This window comes from Microtus ochrogaster, unplaced genomic scaffold (assembly GCF_000317375.1).
Source record: "Microtus ochrogaster isolate Prairie Vole_2 unplaced genomic scaffold, MicOch1.0 UNK15, whole genome shotgun sequence".
Taxonomy (NCBI): Eukaryota; Metazoa; Chordata; class Mammalia; order Rodentia; family Cricetidae; genus Microtus; species Microtus ochrogaster.
Window position 1 is genome coordinate 2,095,620 of NW_004949113.1, and position 16,121 is coordinate 2,111,740.

The 16,121-nt window shown below is 41.2% G+C and overlaps 2 protein-coding genes across 5 annotated transcripts in view; one reads left to right on the top strand and one right to left on the bottom strand.

Moving 5' to 3' along the window:
• Itfg1 (integrin alpha FG-GAP repeat containing 1) overlaps positions 1 to 4,549 on the bottom strand; it is a 114,510-nt gene extending 109,961 nt beyond the window's left edge. The window contains exons 1-2 of the mRNA XM_013353726.2: positions 4,171 to 4,549; positions 2,063 to 2,135 (exon numbers count right to left, since the gene is read on the bottom strand). Coding sequence (XP_013209180.1) covers positions 2,063 to 2,135; positions 4,171 to 4,375 — 278 coding nt within the window. The 5' untranslated portion in view covers positions 4,376 to 4,549. The remainder of the gene's footprint in view (positions 1 to 2,062; positions 2,136 to 4,170) is intronic.
• Positions 4,550 to 4,626: 77 nt separating this feature from the next.
• Phkb (phosphorylase kinase regulatory subunit beta) overlaps positions 4,627 to 16,121 on the top strand; it is a 199,180-nt gene continuing 187,685 nt past the window's right edge. For 2 of the 4 annotated variants that reach the window (XM_005367021.1, XM_005367020.1), the window contains exon 1: positions 4,627 to 4,736. In XM_005367021.1, the coding sequence (XP_005367078.1) occupies positions 4,661 to 4,736 (76 nt within the window). In that variant the 5' untranslated portion in view covers positions 4,627 to 4,660. Of the gene's footprint in view, positions 4,737 to 6,572; positions 6,679 to 16,121 lie in introns of all 4 variants that reach the window. The other 2 variants (XM_013353722.2, XM_013353723.2) reach the window with 2 other exon arrangements.

Consider the following 16,121-nt stretch of genomic DNA (forward strand, 5'->3'; position numbering starts at 1 on the left):
CTGGACACTTGTACTCACTCACATGCCCATATATAGACACACAGACAGACAGACAGACACACATACACACACTTAATCTTTAAGAAATTAAAATAGCAATTTCTAACATCAATTATTATTAATCAATTATGTATTAATCAAAAAAAATTAGAGGTCTTATTTAATCTAATAAAACTCACTGGGCAGTTATGGCTCATGCCTTTAATCTTAGCACTCAGGAGGCAGAGGCAGGTGGATCTCTGTGAGTTCAAGGCCAGATTGGTCCATAGCCCAAGTTCTAGGACAGGCCCCAAAGCTACATAGAGAAACCCTGCCTCAAAAAACCAACCAACCAAACAAACAAACAAAAACAACTCAAACCAAACCAAACTAAAACTCAAGCCCTTTATATTTTATATATTTCCTTGACTTATAATTCTTAAAGAAAAAAACCTTCATTTCTAGGTGGTTAGCTCATTTCTTGTATTTATCCATTTCTGTTTTTCTTACTCCAAATATTCATGGCATCAACTACTCCAAAAATATTTCTGGGAGTAAATTCTTTTTCATTCATTTAAAAATTTCCTCCCAATAGTCTAATTTAAGGCCAATATTTTTGTTAACAGCACTCTGAGTTTAGATACTGTTGAATTAGAGCAGAACGTATTCCACAAAGGGACACGAATGCACAGAGATGGTAGTGCAAGCCTTCCTCAGTGGGCTTGCTCACTGGATGTGGAGGACTCTGTCTGTCAATCTTGTCCCCTCTCCTAGATGGGAGTGCAAATTCAGTTCCTCATGTGTGTGAAGCAGGTACTTTACCGAGCCATCTTCCTATCATTTCTGCAGTAATTAAAAACACATCTCTTAGTCTGTGATCCCAATTCATACTGTATGTGATTTACGGCTAAACAATGTAAGTACATTTTTCGTAATCTGTGTTTTGTACAACATAGATGATCTCATCCATTGAATTAAAACATTTTCATTACTTAGAAGGATGCCAGTCTGCTCTGATGTCCTTTCCCCAGACTGCCACTCTCCTAAGTGTCTCTACCTTTTCTGTCAAGTTAATCTTTTTACACCTTTGCAAAATGCTATTTTCATTGCCATCTTTTCTAAATGCTATGTACTCAAACTTAAACGCCATCAACTAAATTTTATTGAAGCTATGTTGTTAAGCTCAAATCCCATGCCTGTCTGGGGCTGCAACTTTGGTTTGCACTGACCCATTTCTTTCTCCATTAGCTTAGAGAGAGCATCCAACTTGTTTCTGAGAGTTCCCAAATCATGTTGGCTCATGATCATTGGGATCAATGTTTCATTATAACCACCAGGAAAAAGAAATGATAAGAACTATTATTTAAATCACATTTTAAATATTAAGATATTTCAAAAGCTTCATTTCAGTTCTGTCAAAATCAATATCAAAAACTCACCATTAGAACAAAAGGAAAAATAAAAACAAAACAGAACAGGACAGGTCATTGACTTTTCTTCCACATGCAAAATATTTTTAAGATGGTGAGACTTTTGTGAGTGATCTGCCTCTGCAGGAACTATCATGAGACATAGTTCATTCAAGAAAGCAGTCTGCAAGGGTAGTGAAGGAACAGACCTGGATCTTACAAAAGTTAGTTTTGTAAAGATGAATTATTTTTAAATTTATTTTCAATTGTTTCTTCTTTTAAAAAAATACATTTTGTTTATTTCTGTGTGTTTCTCTCTCTTCCCTCCCCACACCCCTCTCTCTCGTGTGAGCGTGCGTGCATGTTTGTGTGTGTGTGTGTGTGTGTTGGCAACACAGTGTATAAGTGGAGATCAGATGACAATCCAGTTTTCTCCTTCCCCCATGTGGATCCAGCTTAGGGGATCAGACTTAGTAGTAAAGCGCCATCTCACCAGTTATTGCATATTCTTTTACTTATTAATTTTAACAAATTGCTTACTACTCAGACTTCAGAACCAGGAACTTTGTGTCATAATACCATAGCTGGACAGAACTGATTTCAAACACAACCCTAGGTATTGCATATTCGTATTATAAGAACTAATATTTCCAAAAATAATCATTTGTACTTACCTCAAGGATATGTTTACCTTGGGTTTAAAATAGGGCGCACTCTGATCTGCTAAAAAGACGATTAAATCATTTCCTAAAAGAAGCAAATAAATGATTTTAGAAAGAATGGTTTTTGGTAAATCATCCAGTCAGTGCTTAAACACTTCTGGGTATGGTTTCTATGAGAAACCTTTTATTCTAATCTAGTCAGACAGCAAGGATACTCACACTAACCTATTGGAATGTAGGAAAGGGAAGTATGGAAAAACATACTTGTTCAAGGCAAAGTGAAGCCATGGGATTCCATCAATTGGCTGATGAGTTAATTTAAAAGAACCATTTATATAAAGAACACATTTTAAACTATCCTATTGTACACCGAGTGTGAGACTCTGGTTTGATCTGCAGCAATGGAGAAAACACCGCCCCCGCCCCCCACCAAAAATACCCCAAACCAACAAAAATCCCTTATTCTTTGTTGTGCTACTGTTTAGTCTTGTGTTTTCTGCATTCAATCAGGTCTCCCTTATATGAACCTGTTTATTTCATTATACAGATTCATCGTACCAATGATGCAGGAATTCCTATTACATCTTCTCACAAATAATAAGAATACAATTCAGCACATAAGCAGAAAAAGCAGAGCCCTCTAAACATTCCTCCTTTGCTTGCTATGGAACTACATTCCACATGGGTGGGTCCATGGAACTCAATTGATGCTCACTGGGCTACACTTTCAGAAATGCTTAATAAAACACAGGATATCTTTAAATTAAAGGAGCGTCTCTATATCCAGTTTGGATGTATTAGCTATAGGCTTGCACCATTCATATAACAACAGTTAATTACTCAAATACAGAGAAACCATCCAGGTTTATAAGAGAGAGTTTCTGCAGTGTGGGAAAGAACCCTCAAAAGTCCTTGTTGGATCCCAGAGAACCTAGACAACAATGAGGACCCTGGGAGAGACATACATAGATCTAATCTACATGGGTAGTAGAAAAAGACAAGATCTCCTGAGTAAACTGGGAGCAGGGGGACCCTGGGAGAGGATTGAAGGGGAGGGGAGAGGTAAGGAGGGGAGCAGAGAAAAAATGTAGAGCTCAATAAAAATCAATAAAAGGAGGGGAGAAGAATTAGTTAATAAGAAAGCCTGAACTAATAGGCCAACCAGTTTATAATTAATGTAGGCCTCTGTGTATTTCTTTGGGATTGAACAGCTGTGGGACCAGGCAGGACAGAAACAGACAAACACACAAAGATACAAATGAATAAATATTCCTTAAAAGTGAGAGAAAAAATAAAGTCCTTGTTGGGACCCTGTCACTCAGCTCTGTATGGGCTTTTAACTTTATTCATGGCTTTGGTCCTAAGTCAACATCTTCCAATGAACACACTTTGTTAGCATTCATTTTTCCCCCCTTTTTATGCCTTAAAGTAATTATGGAACCTTCAAGAATGGCAAGTTGGTTAAAAGTGATGTGCAAAACTACAGTGATGAGCTGTCGAAAACTACAGCAGTAACTAGGGTGAGGAAGGTTCAGATGTACTCTACAGACCAGGCAGCTCACGTTGGCTAAGTCTGTAGTTTGAGAATGAGATCAGGAGTTAACAACAAAAAATGCTTGTGTGCGCTGTGGTGGGTTTGGTCCTCAAGAAGGCAGTGCCTTCAGAGAGACGTGGATCTTAACTAAAGGAAGACTAAACGAATTGAGCAAATGGTAGAGACAGTAAGTGCACTTCTCTGTCCTGTTCCGCCTTTTCCAAACAAAGGAGGCAGAACATTGGACAAAAGAAGGGAAAACAAACTCAGAGGCTAGAAACCAAGACTCTTAGGAATCAGGAAGAACTTTGTCAGGCAGGTGACTATGCATCAGGTGAAGGCTACAGGCTCCTGGGTGAAGGGCGATTGGTGTGTTCCTAAGGTTTGGGGGGCTCATGGTGAAAACGTGCGGTGATTGGGTCAGGACCTGGGGTTGATGAAAACTGGGGAAAGGGAAAGTTGTCAAGGATGAAGAAGATAAAAGGAGAGCCCCAAGGCTGGGAAATGCAAGAGGGAGGGTAACAGGAAGAAGGGGGCGTGGGTACACCGGGACGGGCAAACAGAGGGAGGACCGGCAAACACTGACTTTCCCGCAGCACGAAGAGGTCCGTCTGCTTGTCGGAGTTGAGGTCCCCGAAGGCAGCCAGGGTGCCCCAGGCCTCCGCCCCAAAGAGCTCGGCAGTGACATTGTGCAGAGCCCGCGCCGGGGCAGGCCCAATGCTCAGCAGCGCGAGCCCCAATAGCAGGGGCGCCACCAACGCCCCGGCGCTAAGCAGCAGGCCTGCCGCCATGGCGCCCTCGGCCCGGCCGGCCTCCGCCGCGCTTGATGGCAGCCGCAAAGCACCGTGCGACCTCCCGACCGAGAAAAGACTCAGGGTGCGGGCTCACGGGCTGCCTCGTTCAGCACTCGCACGCTCGCCTGGGGCTGTCCCTCCGACGACCAAGAGGCCAAGGAGCTAGGACGACGTCTGCTTGTGAGCTCACTTCCGGCCGGCGTGCCTCCCGACAGTGTCGCGCGCGGGGGCGGGGCTGGGCGGGCGGTGCTGACTGGCAGCTCGGGCGGTGGGCACTGCGCGATGGCGGGGGCGGAGGGACTCATGGACGAAGTAAGCTGGAAGGTCTTGGAGCGACGAGCCCGGGCCAAGCGCTCAGGTTTGGCTGCCTGTGACAACAACCTTGTCCCTGCTGGGTACAGTGGGTGGTGCGCTTCCTCAAGTCCCTTGGCGGGAGGCAGATGGGATCGATTGTGGGGGATCAACTTGTGTCTCCAAGTTGTTTTCAGAAAGCAATAGGTGGTCCTGGCTGTGCCACGATCTTGGGCCCACCTGTGCTCCACTCCCCCTGCCCCGCACTTCCCGCATTTAGAAAACTTCGGTGTTTCTCTTCCCCAAGTTATTTCCTCTCCAAAATTAGCGGCAAGTTGACTTCTCCAGCAAAGTTGCCCCTAGAAGAATGGCAGTGACAAATTCTGGGAAGGTCTGAAAACGTAGACCTTCGATTTTGGTGAGGTCCTAAGGAGCTGGCGACTACTTTTGCCTTATTTCATATGCCCCCGTCACATTTTGCAGTTAATTTTGAGCCGCAGCCAATTTGTGTGTCAGAAATTGAGGAAGACAGGGTTTGGGCCACAGAGGAAGATAGCATGCAGTTAGGGTCCATAATGAAACTGGCCTCTTCCCTAGCCAAGTGATTCCAGCACTTAGTTTTCAGTTGTGGGTCCCAACCACGGAGCTCAGAAGATGCCAACAGTTCAAGTATCCTGAACTGACTTGTTCAAATTGCAAAGTCACCTACGCTTTAAAAGTTGTACTCCTGGTTAACAACTCCTCAGCGAACCAAGATTGAAACTGCCCCTGTTAAAACTGGATAGAATCTTGAGCAAATAGTGCGCCCTTAAACACGAGAGGTGGTGGACTGACAAATCTTCCATCAAGGAAGGACCTTTCCCTTGTAAGAGAGTGAGGAAAGATTGTGGAAAGTACCAGTTTCATTCTGTTTTACATCTGATAATCCTTGTGTTTATTTACTTAGGGCTGTAGTGGAGCAGCCATATGAAAAGCTGAATTTCTCAAAAGTAGTTGACAGTCACAGAATATCTGTTTCCTACTTTTTCTAATTTTTTTATGTCATATAAAAATATTGACTTGGTTACTAACAGTGTGGCTGTGGAAGTATAAAAAGTGTTAGCCAGGTTATGCGTTCTGGGCAAAGAATAACTAGTATTCCAGAGAGTTGAACAATTCCCAACACATACTTTTGCAACATAATTCTTTTTAATAAGCATATAGATCCAATTTTCTCTTCAAGTCTTTGTTTTACTCAAATGTATGTCACAGCAGTAATCTTTGAAAACCTTACTTTTCTTATTAGGGTAAATTTTGTTTTATTTGCTATTGTTGAATGTTGTTTCTTAAACCCAGCCCCATGCATCCAGTTACCTGGATAGTATCAACTTCGAATGTTCCTATATGTTTACCTTATAAGAGTAAAATTTAGATAGAAGTAAAAAAAAGCAGCTGAGGCAAATCTTTGCAGTTTCTGATTTTCAGACTCTGGGAAATATAGACAATAAACGTTCTTGAACCACATTCTTTATTCCCTGCTTGTTACAAAGAATGAACTTGATTCTGTTTACAACTATTAGGAGAATATACAAACAGCTTTGTTTAAAGATGAATTAATCTGTTGCTGGGATAGACTCCCCTTTGGAGTTCTAAACATTGTTACATAGTATCATAACAACTTTACTATACAATAAAGGATGCTACTCATGAAATGTTTCTTAGTAAATGGGTATTATGTTTCTGTCTATTCCTGTAAGCAAACTTAATTTGCCAAATAAAGGAAATCAAATTCTCAAGTCATTAAAGACGAACTAAAATTATGTAGTGATATTTGATTGTCTTTTGCACATTGCATCATGCTAATAACTGCTGATACTGCTTTCAATTAATCTAATGCTGATTGCTTCTAACCTTCACTAAACAGTGGTAACATTGGTGTAGTTTAGCCTGCAACGCTTATGATAAGAGTCCAGTTGAAATGGCCCACTCACCTGATGCAGCCTTCTCTTCACCTGCTTTGTTAAGGTCTGGTAAGTGTACAGACCCCGAAAGGGTCAACTGATAATTTTATATATCATTGTTTCCGAAGATTGATGTCACTATATGCTATTTTTCATTTCTCTTATTTCCCCTTGGGTGAACTTTCAGCGCCATTTCAGTCAGTGTTGGGCTTATGCTTCCGTTGTGTTTTGAATGTGTCTTGTGGTGGAGGCCCTATACTGACAGTCGCAAGCTGTTTGACCGAAGGCAGTTTCTTAGTGCCTGGGAGCCTCAGCTGGACTTGCACTATTGATTTGTAAATGATTTTTGCCCACTTTCTAGGTATTGTATGCACATGGTTGTGCAAGTGTCTCTGTCATGTGGGATAAATTCCTCTGGCTACATGCCCAGATGGTAGGTTTATTTTTAGGCTTTTGAGACTCCTTCAACCTTGTTTTAAAAGTAGCTGCATTAGTTTACACGCCACTAGCAATTTATAATAGTCCTTTTTATTAACATTGATGGCAGCATTTTCTTTCTTGTCATTTGTGATCTTGATGATGGCTATTTTGACTTGGGTGAAATGAAATCTCAGAGTAGTTTTATTTAATCTGCATTTCCCTGATGTTTAAGGATGTTGATGACTTTTAAAAGAGTCTCTTAGATTTTTATAATTTTTATTTTGAGAGCTCTATTCTTGTTTTGGATGCATAGCCTATGTTTTAATTAGGCTGTTTTCTTGGAGTTACGTTTTGGGGTTGTTTTGTTTGTTTGTTTGTTTGTTGGAGATAGGGTTTTTCTGTGTAGCCCTGACTGTTTTGGAACATTCTCTGTAGACCAGGCTGAGAGATCTGACTGCCTCTGCCTCCTGAGGCCTGGGATTAAAGGCGTGCGCCACCACCGCCTGACTGGGGTTTAGCTTTTTAAGTTTCTTGTATATTAGTTACCAATTCTCTTCACCCAAGTGACTCTTTCTTCTGTTACAGAAAACGCGTTTAATTTCATGAGAGCTGTTTGACCGTTGTTGTTATCGCCCTTGCTAGTCTGAAAACACGTTGAAGTATACTGTTGTTGTCTCATCTAGCAGATTTGGGCGTCTGCTCTATATTGAAGTCTTTTATAGATTCAGAATTTAGTTTTGTGCAGGGTGAGATATGGGGATCTAGTTTCATTTTTCTATATGATGATGTCCAGGTTTCCAACCATCATTTGCTGAAGATGCTTTCTTTTGTCTAACATAGGCTTTTGGCTTTTAGTAAAAAATCAGATCGCTTTATCTATAGGAACTTCTGTGTGGGTTCCTCTGTTCTACTCCACTGATTTATGTGTCTGTATTTGTGCCAATACCATTTTGTTTTCATTACTGTGGCTCTGTGTAATAACCTGAACTCAGGAACGGGGATACCTCTTATATCAGGATTGCTGTAGCTCTCCTTAGTCTTTTGTGCTTCCCTATACATTTTAACGTTTTGTTTTCATTGTCTGTGAAGACTGTCCTTGAACTCTTGATTGTGATTGTATTAAATTTGCAGGTTAACTTTGGTGGGATGGTAATTTTCATAATATTGATTCTTCCAGGCCATCAAGCATAGAAACCCTTACCGTGTTCTAGTGTCTTCCTCAATTTATTTCTTCGGTGTCTTACAGTTTTCTTTATAGTTATTTTTCATTACACTACTTAGGTTTATTTCCATGCAGTTTACTTGTTGGTGGCTGCTTGAGTGAGATTGTTTCACTGGTTTCTTTTTGGTATGTTTGTCATTGATATATGGGAAGGCTAATGATTTTTGCGTGTTAATTTTGTACTCTCACTTTTCTGAGTATCAAGTTCTAAAGAATTTTGTTTCTTAGAATTAGGGTTTCATGTATAAGATTGTAGGATTGTAGTGTTGGCAATGAGCGATACTTTAACAAATATTTTAAGCGTTTGGTTGCCTCTTCTTTCTCTTGTCTTGTTCTAGTTAAGACTTCATTCACTATGTTGAATACAAGCAGAGATACTAGACAGCCTTGTCTTTTTCCTTATTTTAGTGGAAATGTTTTCAATTTTTTTCTATTTACTATGATGTTTGCTGTAAGCTTGTAGTATAGCTCTTATTTTGTTGGGCTATGCTCTTTCCATCTCTAACCTTTTTACATCATCTATCATGAAATAATGTTGGATTTTCTTGAAAGCCTTTTCTGTGTCAGAGGTCAGAGGTCAGAGAGGGTGTTGGATCCCTTGGAAACAGAATTACAGATGGTGATAAACTATCATGTGGATGCTCGACATTGAACCCAGAGCATCTGGAAGAGCAGCCAGTGTACTTAGCTGCCTAATCATCTCACTAATCCTGTTTGCAAGTGCTTTATTGAGAACTTTTGCATCTTTATTTATGTGAGAGATTGATTAGCAATATTTTGTTTTGATACCAGAGAAATACTGATATCTTAAGAAGAATTTGGAGGCTTTTTCTATTTTGCGATATAGTCTAAATAGTATTGGTGTTCTTTTAAAGTCTGGTTGAATTCTGCAGTGAATTAATCAGATTCTGTTTTCCTCCCTCCTTTGGAGATGGTTTATGGCTTCAAACTCATTGGCTATAGGTCTAAATTATTATCTAAATTATCTATGGATTTAAAGTATTTCATCTTGGTTTAATTTTGTTGATTCATATGCATACAGAAATTCCTTCATTTCTTTTAGATTTCTTGATTTAGAGGAATACAAAAATTTAAGGCATTTCCTTATGGTTATTTTTAATTTTATTGGCATTTGTTGTAATGTGTCCCTTTGTTTCTCCAATTTTCTTATTGGATTATTTTCTTTCTTTCTGTTAAAGAATTTGTAAGTCTTGTTATCCTTTGAATGAATCACCTTTTCTTTTCATTTTTTTTCTTTCCCCTCTTAGGCAGGGTCTCACTGTGTATTCTTGGCTGGCCTGGAACTCACTATGTATATCATACTGACCTTGAATTCACAGAGCTGCCTGCCTCTGCCCTTCAGGTGCTGGGATTAAAGGCTTGCACCACCACATTCAGCTCCTTTCATTGAGTCTGTCTATTCTTTCATTAATTTCTGCTCTGATCTTAATTATTTCCTTCTAGCTACTGCTTTTGGGTTTGACCTTTTCTTATTCTTTTCTCCAAGGTCTTAGAGTACATCATTAAGTTATTTATTTGAGCATTCTCATATTTGACATTTCAGGCTACAAACTTTCTGTGTAGAGCTGTACTTACTGTGTTGCATAGTTTTTAGAATATCATGTTTCCAAGTTTATTTCATTTTAAAAATGTATTTTTAAATTTTCTTGCCTGATTTATTTAGGGACCAATTTATCACTCAATAGTGTGTTGCTTAATACCTCTGTGTTTGTATACTTTTACGTGTTCCCTAGCTTTTGATTATTGACTTAATTTATTGTAAGCATATTATAAGGATGTCACTTCACTTTTCTTATATTTGATAAGTTTACTTTGCATACTAATATTCCATTTGCTTGGAATATTTTTTCCTGTCATTTTAGTCCAAGATAGTTCTTTATCTTTGAAGGAAAGACACATTTCTTGGATCTATGAAAAGATGGGTCTTATTTTTAATGCATTCTGTTAGTCTGTGTTTTTTTTCTTTTAGGGAAAAATTGAGGCCATTAATATTTAGTTGTTTTTGAAAGATATTTGTTTTAGTCATAATTGATATTTTTCTCTAGTCCTTCTGCCTGCTCTAATATTGTTTTTTTGTCCTTGTGGTTTCTTGTATGGTTATCTTTCTTTTATCTGACATACACTTTCTAGTTTCCTCTGTAGAGCTGGCTTAGTGGTCATAAGTTCTTTTAGTTTGCTTTGATCATGGAAAGTTTTTATTGCAACATCACTTATAAAAGAGCCTTGCTGAGTATAATATTCTAGGTTGGTAGTTGTAGTCTTTCAGAACTTGGAATATATCTTTCTCAGCCCTCTGGATTTAAGACTTTCTAACAAGTAATTTGTTGTCCCTCTAATGGGCCAGATTTTTTATGTGACATGGCCCAAACACCCTGCAGCTTACAGATCTTTTCTTCATTTTGTTATCTTAGTGTCTTAATATGATATGCCATGGGGAATCTCTTTTTTGTTCATACCTAGTTTTGCTCTGTGGGCCTCTTGGTTTGGAAGACATCTCTTTTACTAGAGTTAGGAAATTGTCTTTTATGATTTTATTGAAAGTATTTTCTATGCCTTTGCCTTCCAATTTTTTCCTTTTATGCCAAGATTTGTAGATTTGGTCTTTTTATAGTATCCCAAAGCATGTTCCATTCTTGGATATAAAAATTTTGACCATTTTCTGTGAATGAATAGAATGAATTCCTCTACCTTATCTTCTAATCCTTGTGTTCTGTCTTGGTTCATTCTGTCAGTAATGCTGTCTACTGAACTTTTATTTAACTAATTGAAAATTTTTATTTTACTTTGTTTTTTTTTCCCAGTAATTCTCTTATCTATTGAATTCATTTTTCATATCCTTAATTGTCTTCCTTATTTCGTTTACCTATTTCTGTTTTCTTGAACTTCAGTTTTCTCCTGTTCTGTCTTAATTTTTTCAGATGTTAGTGTCCTCTTCCAACTGTTTGTAGTTGTTCTTTTCAATTCTGTGTGTTGGATTTCATCTAAGTTGTCCTCCCTGGGGACCACTTACTATGATATTGGTGCTTTTTGTGAGGGGCATACTATCTTGGTTTTTTGTGTTTTTCTGATGAGTCATGCATCTGGAGTAACATTGTTGGTTTTGTGTGTGTGTGTGTGTGTGTGTTCGCGTGTGTCTTTTGCTATTTGTATTTATCCCACTGAGTAAGACCTCGAGATGAGAGCCTGGAGGAGGGTAGGGAGGCTGGACTTGCTGGATCCTGGCTGGGCTGCTCATGGAGCATCAGCTGAAGAGGCCCTAGGGGTGGAAGAGGAAGTTGGAGTGGAGGGAATGCTTTGCAAATCCACACTTAGGTCATGTCTTATGTCGTGGTTGGGTAACAGGGAACTGTGGTGCAGCTGAGAGGTCACAGATGACAGCGTAAAGGGCTGCCAGCCAAGTTCTTCACCAGGTAGGGCCACATTAGGTGCTTTAACTGGAGCCGGCTCCTGGAACAGGAAGAGGGTTCCAGTTATAGTGGCTATCTTATCTGATCTGTGCTGGGCCAGTTCTCATATGCAGTACTTCTGCTAGAGCAGGCCCCCAGGGGTAGGGAGAGGTCATAGGCTGTGCTGATGTGGGTCTTCCTTTCTAGGTCCCTCCTAGCCTGGACCATGTGTGGTGGTTTGATTGGAGCAGGCTCCCCGCTCAGGGAGGGATAACATTTGGTAGGAAGGGAAGAACTGCCTTTGTTTTTCACTTACCTATTTTTTTTATAGATTTATTTTTTATTAGTTTCAATTTGTGTGTGTGTGTCTGCCTGTCATCATGTCCGTCTGTTTGTGTGAGTATGTGCATGTAAGCACAGGTGTCCTTGCTGGCCAGAGATGTCCTATTGCTCTAGAGCTAGAGTAACTGTGGTTATGAGTCCTTGGATGTGATATTAGGAGAGAAACTTGGGACATCTCCAAGAGCGGTGTACACTATCTGCTGAACCACCCTCTCCAGCCTAGGGTGTGTGTCTGGATGTGTGGTGTGTTGGAAGTGGAGTTGTACTTGCCCTAGTATTCCTGTGCAGGTCAGACTACAACTAGGTGGAGTCTGCCTTTTCCTTTCACCTTTCATGGGTTTCTTGGACTGAGATCAGACTGACAGGCTTACACAAGTGCCCTTGTCTACCATCTCACTGTCTTAGTTGATTGGTTTTTGTTGATGTTAATTTTTCAGCAACAGGCACTGTTGTTTATTTTGACTTTCTTACTAAAGAGTGAAATTTTGTAACTACTAAATTTACTAATTACTTCAGGGTAAATAGAATGCTAAAGAAAGTAGAATTTTGTTTTAACATTAACAAAGTCTTTGCAGAAACGAGACCAGAAATTTATTAAATCAAATACATCAAGAAACAAAGTAGAAAAATACCAGACTCCAGTATTATCCATTTTATAGACTAATTCCTTGACTAATGCTTTGAATGTTTGCATTTTGATGAAATTCATTCCCCAACATTTACAAGGCATAAAGAAGTGTGTAGTCATTCATTTGTTAAAATAATATCTCAGCTAATTTGCACCTGTAATTTACTCATTTAGAACTTGCATTTATGTTAGAAATTGGGTGCTTTACATTAATATATTTCCATGGACATTGTTCTTGCAAGAGACTTCTTTATTGCATGTTTACCTTAATAACCTGTTTGAGGCATGCCCTAGGGAGGGATAATACCAAATTCTGTCTCACATCTATGCTTTGTGTTGGGATCATTTGGACTCCAAGGGGCTCTGGCAGCTCCGCCCTTCCTGTTGTATCTAACACACACAACCCCGCTCCTGGGGTCGTTCCTTTCCGTTCTGGCAGTTTTTCTCAGGGAATATCCCATGGCTTGGGGACAGAAACATAGTTCCATGCTGTCACCCTCAGAAACTTAGGAGTTTCCCTAGTCTTTTAGGGACTTTGGTCAAGTCAGTCTAAACTAAAACTCTTGGCACTTATAGGAAAGGATTTCAGCACTTGGAATTTAAAGCCATAGCTGGAGATGTTACTAAAGGCAGTTTAATATAGACTTTACGCCTGGAGGTAAGGAGAAAAGCCATTGTCTTGGGCTTCTGGGAATGGAACAGTGGGAAGCTGGGGCAGAGGCAGAAGGAAGGCACATCTAAATGTAGGGATGCACTCCTCAATGGGGAGTCCCAAGGAATACAACTCAGCCATAGGTAGGGCTCCTCAAGGGGGAGTCCCAAGGAATACAACTCAGCCTTAGGTAGGGCTCCTCAAGGGGGAGTCCCAAGGAATACAACTCAGCCTTAGGTAGGGCTCCTCAAGGGGGAGTCCCAAGGAATACAACTCAGCCTAGGTAGGGCTCCTCAAGGGGTAGTCCCAAAGAATCACTGCAATGGATTAAGTAAGAATGCTGCAGACCCCCCAGCGGTGGCCGTGGGCAGCCAGTCTCAAGCAGGGATTGGTGCAATTCCCCCAAGTGGCTGCAGCAGGCCACGAGGAGAGATAAACAGATGGACATGCCATGAAACCACCATGCCTTAAGTCTCTGGCTAGTCCCAGCTGGTCCCAGGCAAGGAGCCACCCTGCAGGCAAGAGACAGAGACATGGATATGCACGCCATGCAGAGTGAGGTTTGATATTTATTTAGTGGGTTATGGAGGGGAAGGGGAGAAGGGGAAAAGAGCAGAGAGGCAGAGAGAAAAGGGAGAGACGGAAGCTGCCTCTTCAGGAGGACAGACCGAAAAGGAGGGAACTCAGGCTGGAAGTTGGAGATCAGCTTGCCTCAGCAGACAGAGGCGGGGAAGGGGAGGTAGTGGGCGTGGGTTCTCTCTTAAAGAGACAGGACAGACCATTACAATCACAACTCAGCTGTAGGTAAGACTCCTTGAGGGGGTGTTGCAGAGAGGAAGACATACTGAAGTGTGGGTAGGGGGTTCATCATGAGAAAATCAGAGAGTAGGGTATATCCAGATGTAAGGGTGGGCTTCTGAAGGAAGAGCTGAAATTAATTCCCTTGGCATTTAGCCACATATACCATTCTGGTGGTTCTTAAGTTATGTGTCATACAGTTTCTGAGAAACATTTTTCCCTTTCTCTCTCTCTATTGATGAGTTAGATGATAAGATGGCTCTAAAGATGCCTTAGATGGCATCTCGATTTGCTTTCTATTGCTGTCACAAGGGACTGAAAGCAGCTTGGGGAGCAAAGGGTTTATTTCTTCTTATATGTCGCTGAGAGCAGTCAGAGAAGGAACTGAAGCAGAGGTCTTGCAGAAATAGCTTCCTTATTCTGTTTTCTTATACAACCCAGGTCCACCTGCCAAGGGGTGTCACTGCCTACTGTGGGCTGGGCCTCCTACACCAATCATTAATCTAGAAAATGCTTGACAGACTGGCCAGTGAGAATCAGGGTGAACTGAAGCTTCTCTTCCTGGGTGACTCTACCCTGCATCAAGTGAATACAAACTATCCAGTGCAGACAGAATTATGATGTTAAGGTAAAGCGTGGAGCCACTAAGCATATTCAGAGGATGTATTACATGTCCTTTTCCTGTAAGTAGATTCCGTAGTGAGGTTACTAGAGACTCATCCCTTTGCTGACTAGAAAGGTGAAAGGCTCATGCAGTTTCCAATTATGCTGGATCAGTTCCTGTTTTGCTGCTGGTGAGAGTTTTCAACCAGACCCCCAGGAGATGAGAGGTTTCTTCTCATGTACCCACTTTTTTCCTGTCTTTCTGGCATCTCTGACATCTCAGGGTCTGAAAAGTTTCTGCACCCTGATAGGCCTCTCCACCAATGTAAGTCCGAATCAGATCAAATCAAACCAAATTAGAAAAAGCCCAGATTTAATGGATACCAGTGCTTCCAGATGACTTTCCAGCCCCTCAGAGATGAGCTGAAAACCTGAAAGGAAGACCTGAAAACCACTTGTTTGTACTCTGAGGTACAATTTAAATACCCTGTGGGAGTGATCTTGAGCATCTCTGGGGAGGGATCATTGTTTGGCGGTCTTTCTCAGGGATGGAGCCTGGCCTGAGGCAACTCCCAGGGGAGAGGGCTTGTGATGGAACTTCCACCGGAACATTCCAGACTCTAGATATATGGATGCCAGGGACTGGGGTGAAACCTGAACCCAAACATTCCATACTCTTTGGGTATATGGATACCAGGGCCTGGAATGACACTTCCACCCAAACAGGTCTCCATGGCAACTTTGGCTTCACCTTCACAGGCTTTTGTCATTGCCTCTCAGGGCCTCCTTGCAATTTTACAATCTTACAAGTGGCTTTTGCAGTAGAAGACTTTCTTTGAAATGCCTTAGGTAGGGTATTAGGTATCAGTAAACTAGGTTCAGATCCCAGTCGGTATATATGTAGATTCTTCAGCTGCAATCGAAGTTGGCAATGCCCCTTAGTAGTCTACACTACAGAGGTTTTTTATTTTTATTTTTATTTTTATGTTTTTTTATTGAGAAAAGGAAAAAAAAGTTTCCCCCTCCTCCCAGCCTCCCATTTCCCTCCCCCTCCTTCAAACCTTCTCCCCCTCTCCCTACTCCTCTTCCCCTCACACTCCAGTCCAAAGAGCAGTCAGGGTTTCCTGCCCTGTGGAAAGTCCAAGGTCCTCCCACCTCTATCCTGGTCTAGGAAGGTCAACATCCAAACTGGCTAGGCTCCCACAAGCCAGAACATGAAGTAGGATCAAAACCCTGTGCCATTGTCCTTGGCTTCTCATCAGTCCTCATTGTTCGCCATGTTCAGAGAGTCCGGTTTTATCCCATGCTTTTTCAGTTATAGTCCAGCTGGTCTTGGTGAGCTCCCAATGGATCAGCCCCACTGTCTCCGTGGGTGGGTGCACCCCTCGTGGTCCTGACTTCCTTGCTCATGTTCTCCCTCCTTCTGCTCCTCATTGGGAC